Here is a 13,667-nt window from a genome sequence, read left to right on the forward strand (position 1 = left end):
AAACCTTGCACACTGTTAAACAAACCCTAGTTAAAGTTCTTTGAAGAAAGAGATTCAAAAGCAGTAAGCAGAATAGAGAATCGTTAAGCTATCTCTTAATTCTGCCCGAAACTGCTGCAGCCACATTGGCTGGAAACAACCCCAGGATTAAGCCAACTTGGAGGGTGACAGAGTGAAGAGAAATAAGGACCGTGTACCTTAGAATTGCAGAATCACGGAATTTCTCACCTCTTGAGCCTTCTTATATCTGGAGGGTTTTTTTTTTTTTTTTTACAAGATAACACATTTATTTTATAAAACAAAAAAATACAAATTCAATGACTCTCTCAAATCGAGCCTTTCCTTCTCTAAAAGTGTATATAAATATATCTCGATTCCATAGAGCAGCTCTGTTCCATAGACTTCTCTGCAGTGCTGGAAACGCTCTACCTCTACATGCCCCAATTCACTCGCTGCTAGCTGCACGAGCCTATGAAGCACTTGAAATGTGGTTCATATGACTGAGGAACTGAATTCTAAATTTTATTTAATTTTAACTAATTAAAAATGAAATAGCCACATGATATGCACATGCACAGGCTATGATGTTACACCAGGCAGCTCTAGAATAAAAATCCCCAAGCAGTAGGTCTCACACTTGTCCTGGTAGATCATCAAGCCGGATACTTCCCACTAAGGCCCCCTTACCCACATCTCTAACTGAGCACCCTTTTCAGTGAAATGTGACTGTATTCCCTTTGCTCATGAGAATACGATCCGCTATAATAGCATGCTTTCCCCCCAAATACTTCACTGTCCTAAGATGCTCCATATTTATCATTTCGAAATATCCTCTTCTCCTACTAAGCTCATGAGTTCAAAGAAATAAAAAATATTTTACCAGATTAAGTACTAAAAAGTACTAAATTAAGTACCAACTTTTACTAAATTAAATACTGAAGTATTTACTAAACTAAGTACTACCCTCAAGTTCTTACTGAGAAATCGTTTCTATCGTTCACATTGTAGCCATGAGTCGGTGGTGGCCATCACCTATTTTAAATTCTCCAAGGTATAATATGTGAAGAAAATCACTCAAGTCAAGGCTTTTTTTTTTTTTTTAAGATTTTATTTATTTATTTGAGACAGACAGAATGAGAGACAGAGAGCATGAGAGGGAGGAGGGTCAGAGGGAGAAGCAGACTCCCTGCCGAGCAGGGAGCCCGATGCGGGACTCGATCCCGGAACTCCAGGATCATGACCTGAGCCGAAGGCAGTCGCTTAACCAAGTGAGCCACCCAGGCGCCCTCAAGTCAAGGCTTTTATGCCTCAGAGCTCAAAAATTCATCTTGATTTCTCTGGTTCTCATACTGCCAGGATAGCTAAACCAGGTTTCATTACTGTTTCATTTTTCTCACCATTTTCAAAGTCTTTAGCAATGTCAATTCTAGTATTTCTCAAAACCCCAAATCTTACATCAAGTAGGGGTCATGATAGTGATCAATATATAAGATGTGGCCTATTAAAACATGCTCTAAACTTTTTTTATCAAACAAGAACAGCCTACAATACAAAATCAAAAGCAATAATATTTGGGCCTCTGAGCCAATATCCCAGGCTTTGTATAAAGTATCTAATGACTATATATTTAAACATTTGGATATTCTCTTCTAACATAAATAAATGCTTTAATAAAACAAGATGACAGGAAACAACACTATTACAGGAGTTGAGGAAAGTCCTCATTAAACACCACTTATTAGAATAGCTCACCCAGAGGGCACCCAGTTGACTATTTAAGTGCCAAATGCCCAGATGTTTAAAAACGCACGTGAGCACCTCCACAGTGTATAAAAGTACTTGGCAATATTTTCAAAAAGATATTCCCTTTACCATCATGTTTAAGGATTATTTTTGTTGCAATCCCAATAAATAACTCATTCAGGTTTTGGTGTATACAATATATAAAGAGTAAAATATAAATAGTAAAGTTGAATAGACATTTTCCACAGCTGGTTGACAAGACTAAGTGCTGTGTAATTGCTTCAAATTATAATGAATATTTCTACTCTTAACACCTTGGCAAGACAAGTGTTTGTTTTAAAAATTAATAGAAAATGACGCCCACAGGAAGTGACAATTAAGAGCCAAATGTGCGGTTTTGCTTCACATGAGTTATTTAGCCATACATTTTGGGGTGTTCTTTCTCCTGTTTGCCACTTTCAGAAAATCAATAAAACACATGTGAAAATATCTAAATGAACACAGGGGAAATAGTGTCAGAAATCAATACTTCTCTACCAGCATGTTTAACCTGCTGAAATGAAGTGTTAATCACAGAAATAAGATACCATATTACATTTATAAACTAATGAAACTAGAAAAAGCAAAGCGTGTGACACTGTAATTAAACAGCTGGAGAACATCCAAGCCTGTGTAAGTTGATAACCCTAGTACAGTCTCTGGCAGCGAAAAGGCAGGTCTGCAGTGAGTCGATATGGCCAGCTCGGTTGTTAATTGAATAACAGGCAATCTATAAACACTACTAATTGCATATGTGAAAACCTGTGTACAACTCAAGACGCTGCCTAGAGAAACACTCCAGAAAAACTACATGGATAAAGCACTCGGCAAATCTTCTGTCTCTCTCAATCCCTTTAAGTCATAGCTTAGTTTCACCACTGCCTCCTTCTGATTAACCTCTACCCAGCAGACTTAATGATACATTTTTCAAAAGATCATTTTTCTTCCTAACCCAATACACACCACACAACTATCAATTACCCATTTCAGAAAAGAACAAACAAGTAATCTAGAAAATTCAGCCTGTGAATGGAAGGCTTTCTAAGTCGTAAAAGAAGACATGGTCTTATTCCCAACAGGCAAAATGCTTTTCAGAATTGTTCCGACGCATTTTGCCGAAGTGCGGCAGCTGCTGAGAACAGCATGAGTGTTAAGATTTGACACTTTTTTTTTTTTCCCTTCCTTAAGGATATAGCCATTTGGGGAGGCTCAGAAACTGTTGTCAGAATTTTACTTATTCATCCATTTAATAAATCCTTTAAAATGATTATGTCAACCCTGGCGAATGCAAAACATTTCAAAACTATCGCTCTAGGACCTAAACAAACTTTATTTTTTTAAATCTGCAGAGAAGACTGCTTGGCCCAAGGGATTAGTTATAAGATATGAAACGTCCTCCAGTTTAACATTCAAATCCAAATCAGGCCCGTCCAGAGCAAAGGTCATGCTCATTCTGCAAGTGTCTAGCAGTTTCCAGGAAATGAATTGAGAGACTTAATCCACTCTCTGGTGGATATAAAATCACATCATAAAACCTGGAACTACCAGTCAGAGTACCGTGTGGTACTCAGAAGCACAAGTACTGCAGCTAGACTGACTTGTCCTCATCCTGACTCCAACGCGAACAAACGGCGGGCAAGAAGCTGAAAGTCATGGGGCCTCAGTCTCGATGTCTATAAAATGGGAACTGCAAAATATACCTGGTAAGGTTGTCATTAGGAACCAAAGAGATGATAGAGGCAATATGCTCCATAGAGCGTCTAGCCTAAAAAGTGCTCGGTAATTGTAGAGTTTTAAAAAACGAAGCATGTATTAACCACTACAGACAAAGGGAAGGACAGAAAGATGGGCAGCACCAGCCTACAGTCAAAGACCTGAGTAGGGCCCGAAGCTGACTTTCTCTCCACACTTCATCATAATGGAAGAGAAATCGGGTTACACCAGAATTCCTAGGAAAAAATGTAAATTTAAATGTCTCCACTTTAAGATATAGACATATAGTAGCAAACTGCATTCTACCAAGACTGAGGGGAACTCCTCAAATATGAGGCCTTTGGTCAACTGGAAACACACATGGGAAAAAAAAAAAAAAAAACTATAAGGGATCATTATTAATTGTTTAAAAAAAAAAACAAGCTGATAAGTAGCACAGGTGTGACAGACGGTGTGCACTGGGAAATAAATGAAGTATATGAAAGCACTGTCACCTCTGCTTTTACCCCAGATAGTTGCTCCCGAGGGAATTCTCTTTTTTTTTTTTAAGATTTTATTTATTTATTTGACAGAGAGACACAGCGAGAGAGGGACCACAAGCAGGGGGAGTGGGAGAGGGACAGGCAGGCTTCCCGCTGAGCAGGGAGCCCTTTGCGGGGCTCAATCCCAGGACCCTGGGATCATGACCTGAGCCGAAGGCAGACGCTTAACAACTGAGCCACCCAGGTGCCCCACCCCAGGGGATTCTTAATCCCAAGAGTCCCTGGACTGCTAGGAGACAGGCCTGATTTATAGTGTTCAGCTAGGAATTTGGGCCTCTTTTACCAAAAATCAAAATTGGCAAAAAAACCTCATTGTCAGTTTTACCAATTAACCTGACTACCAAAAGGCATGGGAATTGACAAGACTTTTACAGACCAACCCGGTCCCAGCAGGTATTGCTAAATCTCCTACGCATTCAGAGGCAGAATAAAAGTGAGGAAGGGGTGCAGGCTTCCGTCTCTGCTACAGCCCAAGGCTCATTTCACTGGTGGAAATCCCCACCTACGATATGGGCACAGCAGCCTTTTGGAACCTACACCTGTTTCCAGCACATCCAGCCTCTCAGCACGTATAAGCAGTTAGATTTCTCATCTTACTGCATTTGAACTTTAAGAATTTGGAAACTGTCAACATAGAGCTCTCTGCTCTTGAATTAATTTTACTTCTTGCTCCAACAATCTAAACTTCCTGCTCGTAGGGTCCAATATAAACCCACTTTTAACAAATATGCTACTCAGGCAAATGTGAAACGAAGCAGGATTCATTAACAATAATCAATACACTAAAATACAATCATATCCAGGGGCGCCTGGATGGCTCAGTCCTTAAGCATCTATCTTCAGCTCAGGTCATGATCCCAGGGTTCTGGGATCGAGCTCTGCATCCGGCTCCCTGCTCCGCAGGAAGCCTACTTCTCCCTCTCCCACTCCCCCTGCTTGTGTTCCCTCTCTTGCTGTGTCTCTCTCTGTCAAATAAATAAATAAAATCTTAAAAAAAACCACACACATAAAATACAATCGTATCCAGATGAAAGTCCTCTTAGATTTCAAAAGGAAAAAAAAAAAAAGTATCCAGCTAAAATCGCATTGCATTTTGAGTATTGAAATGCGGGTATTAAACAAGGCATGACCATTTCCCAAATAACTCTATGTGAGGGTGTGTATGAGAGAGAGTATAAACATTAGCCACATAGATCTCAGTTACATGTAGTTCATACATTTGTACCATTAATGCAGGTACCCAAAGAGACTTTACTCAAAATGAAATGACATCCATTACTTGAAATCAGAAGAAACTCAACTATACAATATGGATCCTTCAATTAAACTAGGAGAGTCCCTGGGACCATTTTTTTAAAGCAGTTTGTTTTGTTTGTTTGCAAATGTGTGATCACAAGATGACAAAAAATCCTTTAGGGAAAAAGGATTCATAGATTTTAGTGAGTCACATCAAGAAGAAAATTGTGTCTCTGCATGTCCTCCATTGAAGCCAACATCATAGAAGATTCCTGATATAAATAGATGAAGACTATTTTTCAAAAATCTTAAAATTTCTATCTTACTATAGAAAGATTTTCAAACTGTTACCCGCATCCAAAACCCTGAAAGCGCCTATTACTAATTCATTTTAGTTCAAAACAATAATGAGTAGCATACCAGATAGACAATAAGCTTGGTAGCTGAATAAAGAATGCTTACCCTCCAGGAGCTCCACGTGAGAATATATCTTAGACTCTTACCTATAATACAACGTTGTGATACACTAGACCAACGTTCTATGGAAGTACAAAGGATAAGGATAGGGGGCTTCTGAAGTAGAAACAGGATTTTGTCAAGATGAGAAGTTGGGGGAAAGGGCATCCCAGAGTGAAGTTTCATCCTAAACAAAGCGTGTGGTTGAAAATGCATGAACTGATTTGGAAATGACAAGACTATAAAGTGCATAAAGGTGGAGTGGTGGACTATAAAGCTGCAAAGCCAAGTCGGGACGAGCCTTGGAGTCCATGCGAGATAGTTTAGAATTTCTCCCAAAGTCAATGAGGAGACATCCAAGGGATATTCTTGAGCGAGGAGGTGATGATGAGAATTGTGTTTTAGGAGAGTCCCGATGGAAGGGTCAGACCGTGGAGGGCACCAGGGCCTGACCCCTGGAAGCCAGTTAGAAGGCCCGTGTAACTGCCCGAGTGAGAAGTGAGGCAGGTATGACCAGGACAATGAAGTGAGAGGAGATTTACGTGATACTTCAGAGTGAGCATAGACAGGAACTGGACTGGATGTGGAAAGAGAAGGATCACCAAAGATGAGCACGCCATTTCCAGCTTGCGTGACTGGGTGGTGAGGCTATTAACTGAGGCAGGAAATACAGAAGGATAATGTTGGAAAACTTCTGAAACTAGCCAGGGTAAAAACTACTTGTTATATATGTACAGTAGAGAAAATACTATGACATCCAAACTAAAAGTACAGTATGCCCAGGTTAACATGGAAAAGACGTCAACTTTGGCTTTTTCAATTTAAAAAAGCATACTTATCCTTCTTAGCTAAATCCACTGTCAACACTCTACTTTTCATATAGTAAAGCTCACTAAGCTTCTTAGATTGTATATCTCCATCCTCTCATTTCTTTGATTATTTCCTATGGATATCCTATATCTGTAAATCAGATCTTCTTATACTCCAGAAATTAAATCTCGATGCAAACATTTCACTCTCTCCTCAGAGAGCATGTGTGTTTGGAGCTCATGCATGACTCACGTATGGCCATTAGAAACTATCAGAAAGGAATTGTACGAGTTTCATGGGAATGCAGAAAGTAGAGGGGAACAAAGGCGACTTCTTCCTATTGTTTTATAATTTGGGCCTCATAAATCTTCCAGAAGAGGTGGTCAGTACAGAAGAGTTCGAGCAGGCCCAGTGTGAAGAGGAGTCACACCAGGGATGTGGCAGTTACCAGTGAGAGCTGGGATGGGCTGGGAGGTATAAAAGAAGGAAAACAGACTTGGAGGAATGCATCAGTTACCTTCAACGTCACAACTCAGGTAGTTACGCACTTCATTCAAAATGAAATTGATATCTTCTTCTGAAGGAATGGGATGGTGTGTGACATCAGTTGGAGTGTCGGTAGTACCGGCTATAGTCATCTTCTGCCAGGGTAAGAAGAAGATAACTCGCCCATCACTGGTTGCTGGGTCAAGAAGTCCCATGCTCTCAGGGCTGATGGAAAAAGAAGGGTTATACATTTCTGAACTTAGCAGATGTTCAGTCCTTCATCTGCATTCTAAAAACTACTTCGTTCACTAATTGTCATATAAGCAAACAAGAAAACACATGGACTATGGCTTTTACTGCCAAGGCTCTGCCCTAGAAATTCCTAAAAGAAAAAAAAAATAATTTTGGTAACAAAGAAGAACGGAGCAAGTGTGATAATAAAATTCACAGCAGAACCAGCCCTCCCCATTTCAACAATGCAAGGTTAATTACAAAAGTGGACTTCACCTTCCAATTGTTTGGGTTTTTATATTCTGGGGACCATTCACATCAGATAATGTCAGTGGGATAAATGTCTCTAATTCCTTTTATGATGGTCAATTAAGGCGAGCTCTTCAACCTTTTTTTAAGTCTATGAAAAGCATTTTCCTGGGACATTTGACATTTGGCACATCTTTCAGCATAAGGTCTCAGAAGTACATGAGAAAAGCCAGGGATCTAAGTTTCTAGAAACTAAAATGTAATCAGAAAGTTCTTTACTCCTTCGTAACCCAGATGGACTTATACTACTTCACCAAATATGAGATTTTTGACTTTATTTCAATTTTATAGAAACCTCAAGAAGTGCATCAATGAGAAAAGGGCTCAGTTTTCTCCTACTACTTAAATAACAATGTATCAGGACAACGTCAAAAAGGAGAGGGATATCTTAGCAATGACAATCTTTAAACAGATGTAAGAGGCTAAGGTCTTATGCTATTAAATCAAAGTTCAAGGATGCCTCTTTGGACAGATTACATAAAATCTTCCAAAATATTAGTCAATAATTTTCACTAAACGTATACTTAATATTCTAAAACCAAAGCATAAAACACACTTGAAATAATAGGCCACTATAAATACATAGTAACAAAACCTGTCCAATAGTGCCATTAAATCGGTAGAAACTGTTGTTTTAATGCATTCATTGACCATTCAAAGAAATTTGGAGAAGTTGATAAGGGGTGGGAGGAATCTTGAAGTGTTATGTTCAAATCGTCCCTACAAATCCTCAGTGACTGAATTCTCGCAGCAAGCCAATGTTAAAGGTATTTTCAGCTTCCATTAATGAAATTTCTTAAATAGAAAACACAATTCCATTTGGTTTAAATAAATTTCAACAAGTCCTTCCTACATCCACAAATTTTAAAGGGCAAATAGTCAAATTTTTATGTTTATCATTCCCTTGAAAAAAATGTTTTTAAAAGAACCTCCTATTGATTCAAATGTGTAAGGATGAGAGACTAACAACCGCTTAAAAGCAAACCAAAATAATTATTTTATGAAAAAGAAATCTAGGGGTCCCTGGCTGGCTCAGTCTGCGGAACACACGACTCTGGATGTTGGGGTCGTGACTTAAACTTCAGGTTGGGTATACAGCTTACTTAAAAGATAAAAAATTAAAAAAAAAAAAGACCTACAAAATAACTTGTTAAAAAAAAAAAGAAATTATAATCAGCTTAGCTAATGCATCTTCTTTATGTAAATTGCAAGGAGTAGGAGTCTTTCTTTGCAAAGACCCATCAGTCTCATGAAATGCTGCCATTTTCACACATCCTTTGTATACAGAAACACTGTCTACAGCACAATTGAGAGACATTGAGAGAATGGGCCACAGTTCTATTTAGCATATGCAAAAAGCACCATAGAAGTGTGTCAATCATTTAAGCCTTCAGCTAAGATCTCATCTTCACTCAGGTTCACTTCAAGAAAATAATTTCACTTTCATTTTTATATATTGAAAACTACAAGGATAGAATATTTTATATTTTTTTGCTTTGTCTTTGTCCTAAGATTCTCTAAAAAAAAATCTTAAAAGAAACCAGCTAATTATGTATTTTGTAAGCAACTGATTTGATCCCGGGTTAATATGCCCTCCTTACATTAAATCAGTCACTTTGGGACTGGGAATTAACTCATTCACAGTTCAAGCTTCCAATGTGATAAACAGTACCATGTTGAAACAAAAGGAGAAATTCCATATCCTAATATTTAAGGAACCCACAATATGTTGGTATATTTTATGTATGATCATTTTATGGACCAGATATCATATGATGTGCTTAAATAACTCAATAAACCTGATAAACTTCAGCATAAAATTATAATAGTCAACCACCTAGACATGAAATGCTATTAGAAAAGCAAAACTACTGAATCCTTTAAAACCTTTCAATGCAGTAAAAGCAGTTTAAAGGGTGAAGGTGATGGTTACCAACACACACATAACTGGAACCTGTAGAGAATCAACCGCTTAAGCGAAGACATATGTGTCAAACATAAAATTAACAAGCACAGAGGGAAGACAAAGCCACTAATGAATGGAATAAAAATTTAAGAATCCACTTGGAAATACCTTTCATCAGTTCTAAATTATCTAATTCATACTCTCCCTTTGGGAAAAGTTTGTTTTCTTATGAAGGATTAATTCTGCAAGGTCACGCTAAAGTTTGAAAGTGGATATCAACAGTGATGGTATATACAGCCCAGGGAGGCAGAGGTCTTTTTCCAGTATGTATGATTCACTTGACAACAGGAGGCAAAGCTTGCTGCTAATTTATGTGTGTGTCTAGGATTAAACATAATGAACATTTTTCTCATGCAGACCATTGCCTTCCTGAAGTACCCTTATTTAAACTGAAATCAATTTATTGTTAACTACTTAGCAATCAGTGTTACAGCTAACAGTATGCACACAGCAATACAGAAAAAAAAAATTGACCTCTTGCCAGTGGTAAAAGGCATCCACAGGTAGAAGGAGGAAATGATTATTTTCATGTATTTTAGTCATTTGTTGCATTGTTGCTGCTTTTGAAAGAGCATCTAGCCACAACTCTGATGAAAATTGCAGATTTGTTCTTAATGTCAGCTCAAGAGTACCTTTAAAAATAAATGATTTCTGTGTGCTGGGTTTTCTGAAATTAAAATAATCCAAACGAAACAGTTGCTCCCGTGGTACCTGTAAGTTAGGGTCATAACAAGCTTAATAAATGACATGACAAATACTCCCAAAACAGCCCAACAAGGTATACACGTGGTCCTTGCTCTACATTTTAGCAGCCTACACTCAAAAAATCAGTGGCTACTGAACTCACTGCATTTCTAAACTGACCAGGTTCTAGTGAAAATGTTAGGCTTTAAGGTACCATCAGTCGGTTTATAGGGCAACCCCAGAAGGTCTGACTCATCCCCAAGGACCTAGTCGAACCCTTGGGCTATAACTGAGTGTGACTAACTGATGAGCCCAGAAAGCCATTTCAGTCTGACCCCACCCAAGAGAATGAGTTGATATGGAGAGCAAAACCATCCCTGGGATGCCTTAAGGTCAGTGCTAAAGAGGGAATAAACCCTTAATCCAGGCCATAGTCCCAAAGGAAGGGGCTCAACTGCAACAGACCTTGAATAGGAACTAGGCTGCAAACCACTCCTTTAAGGTTTCCAACAGGATGTATAGTGGTTATAGTTCAAGGTGCTAAAAATGGGGACATTCGTTTCTCCCAAAGTAGCATGAGATCCCTTACTGCATCCGAAGCATGCCCAGCTGTAACTAACACTTTCATGATTTATGGGGAGAGGCCCTGAAGCTAATGACAAATTTGGGGGGGGTTTAAGAAAGGCATTCCGTTTTGAAAATATTACATTCAGGTGATATATATTTACATTTCTTTGAAAACACTTATCTACTCTATTAGCATATTATAAAGTATAATACATAACTATATGTGTAGCATGACCTCTTTCATGTAAAATTTTTAAAACTATAGACAATTGTGCAAGTATAAACGCACAATTTTACGGAAGGAATCATGTGGAAGTGTTATTGATTGCCAGAGAAGAACTGAAGTAAGGGATAAGGTGGGGGACATGAGGAAGAAGAGAGAATCTCACTTTTCATTTTGTATCTTTCTATATTTCTATAGTGATTACTTTTACTTATTTACTTTTGTACACATGGGTTATCTGAGCAATAAAATGAAGAATCATATTTTGTTTTTATATTTTAACTTCTCTATATTAAAAATATCCCATGTAGGTTTTACATTAAATTTTGACTTTAAAAGAAGCAACAATCTCAATTTGGGCAAGATAACACAAAAAAGTTAATAGGATTCATTCAAAAAATACTTACTGGTCACTATATGTGCCAGACACTTCATGAAGAGTAGCCAAAAAAAGGGATATAAAGTAATCAAAGCATCATTGTCAAAATGTATACAAATTAGTTATTTTCATGAGAGAAGGAACTAGGAGCTGAAAGAAGTAGCTTGCCAAGGTCATGCAGTCAGCAAGAGGTAAAGAGATGAACATCAAGTTCTGTGCCAAGGTGTCACTTTAATTTACCCTCCCCATTTTAATGTCTCCCCATTTTAATGATGGTAAACTAAGGTTTGCAGAATAAAAGGCCTGTCCCAAACAATGTCATTATTAAGTGGCAGAATTAACATAGCCTGAGACAATACTGAAGAAAACATGAAACATGATACACAAGAGATTATACTGAACCTACTAAGATCCAAACAAATATGATAATGTGTGTGTCCATGGTTTAGGTATTATATCTATAGTCTAAGAGTATTTAAAAAAAAAAAAAAACCCTCCCCCCCCCCAAAAAAAACTTACAAACTAGCTGGCCTTGCATATTTTTAATCCAATACAAAATAAATGCATCTAATTATGAATGGAACTATTGTTGAAAACTTCCTATATACAAGAAACACTTGCATATTTACATATATTTACTTCTCTCCTTTCCATTTAACTAAACTGTGGCTGGTAGTTTATAAAACTCTATTAAGTACCACTGCATACATTTTTATCATTAAGCCTGAAAACACCTTGGTTTCTTCAGTCCTAAGTGAAAATACTAATGATGGTCTACTTATTACACATAGACATTTAGAAAATGAGAAAGAGGGGCGCCTGGGTGGCTCAGACGGTTGGGCATCTGCCTTCGGCTCAGGTCAGGATCCCAGAGTCCTGAGATCAAGCCCCATATCAGGCTCCCGGCTCAGTGGGGAGCCTGCTTCTCCCTCTCCCTCTGCCTCTCCCTCTGCTTGTGCTCTCTCTCTATCTCTGTGTTTCAAATGAATAAATAAAATCTTAAAAAAAAAAATGTCATCAGGACATTTCAAAAAAAAAAAAAAAGAGAAAGAAATCTTGGAAGTTGGTGGATAAGAAATAGGCTTTCATATTTTTCTTGATAGAAGTATAATATTTTTCTTGGTAGAAGTGAATTTGGTACAAATTAGGTGTATCCTGGACTCTCCTCAGGAAGATTTAGTTACTGAAAAACTCATAATAAAGCAAAAGCATCATAGAACATAGCAGGATAGCATTCCAGGAGAATGCAGACGTTAAACAAAATATAGATTTTGTACATCCATTTTGTCAAATATTAAAGGATTTATATAACCTTTATGGAAGATTATTAAAATACGGAAGAGATAACTCTCATCCTAACCACATTACCTAGAAATTACCACCTTTAACTGTTACCCATAATCATATCACCTAGAGATAATCACCTTTACTGTTTCTATATACCTATACAGTGTTTAGATCATACTACACATAATCTTGTATCCTTCATTCTAGACTAACACTGTATCATTAGTGTTTTCCTAAAACATTAAAGTTACTTACAATTACAATTTTAATGACTGTATAATATTCCCTTGTGCAGATATGCCATAATTTACTTATCCAATCTTCTAAGGTTAGGAATGGAAGCAGCTTCTAATATTTCTCAACTACAAATAGTATCATAATGAATAGCTGGAGCGCAGATCATTACTCCACACAAAATTGCTAGTTTGCCTACTAGATTGACTACATATGGAGATAAAGACAGTACTCATGGTCCATACTCTTGGCATGGTCACATGAATTTTTTCCACAGAAGTCTTGAAATGTACATTAGAGCTAATCATTATTAATTTCTTAACTAAAACTATCAAAATGTTTCTTTTTCAGTTAAAATTTTCCAAAATACGTAAAAACAGAACCGTTTAATGTGCCCATCACTCAACTTAGATGATTTCCAAATAATAGCTATTTTTGTCCCATCTCTATCCCTACCCATTTCTCCACTGACGATCATCTCTGTTAATATGGTAGATTCGAAATTAGATCCAAATTTTACTTGCTGTAATATTTTTCAAAACACATTTTTAAAGCCATAAACATACAAATACCTGCGCGGTCCTCATTTTCAGATCCTCCATAAGCAAATTTGAGTATTTTATGAAACTAATTTGTTGGTGTTTTCATTAAAATATGCCCTTCATGGAAATTTTTACCCTATTCACCTTTAATACTTTAATTAAAATTCAAAAATCCTAAGGCCCGGTCTCTGAAGGTGAGTACACTGAAGGCAGTACAAAA

At 37.5% G+C, this 13,667-nt stretch overlaps 1 protein-coding gene across 1 annotated transcript in view; it reads right to left on the minus strand.

Annotated features, from left to right (window-relative positions):
- Window positions 1-13,667, minus strand: part of GPD2 (glycerol-3-phosphate dehydrogenase 2) — a 101,245-nt gene that overhangs the window by 19,363 nt on the left and 68,215 nt on the right. Inside the window, exon 8 of the mRNA XM_081814420.1 lies at window positions 7,057-7,250. Coding sequence (XP_081670546.1) covers window positions 7,057-7,250 — 194 coding nt within the window. The remainder of the gene's footprint in view (window positions 1-7,056; window positions 7,251-13,667) is intronic.

This window comes from Leptonychotes weddellii, chromosome 3, assembly GCF_054177405.1.
Source record: "Leptonychotes weddellii isolate Sample4059 chromosome 3, ASM5417740v2, whole genome shotgun sequence".
NCBI lineage: Eukaryota > Metazoa > Chordata > Mammalia > Carnivora > Phocidae > Leptonychotes > Leptonychotes weddellii.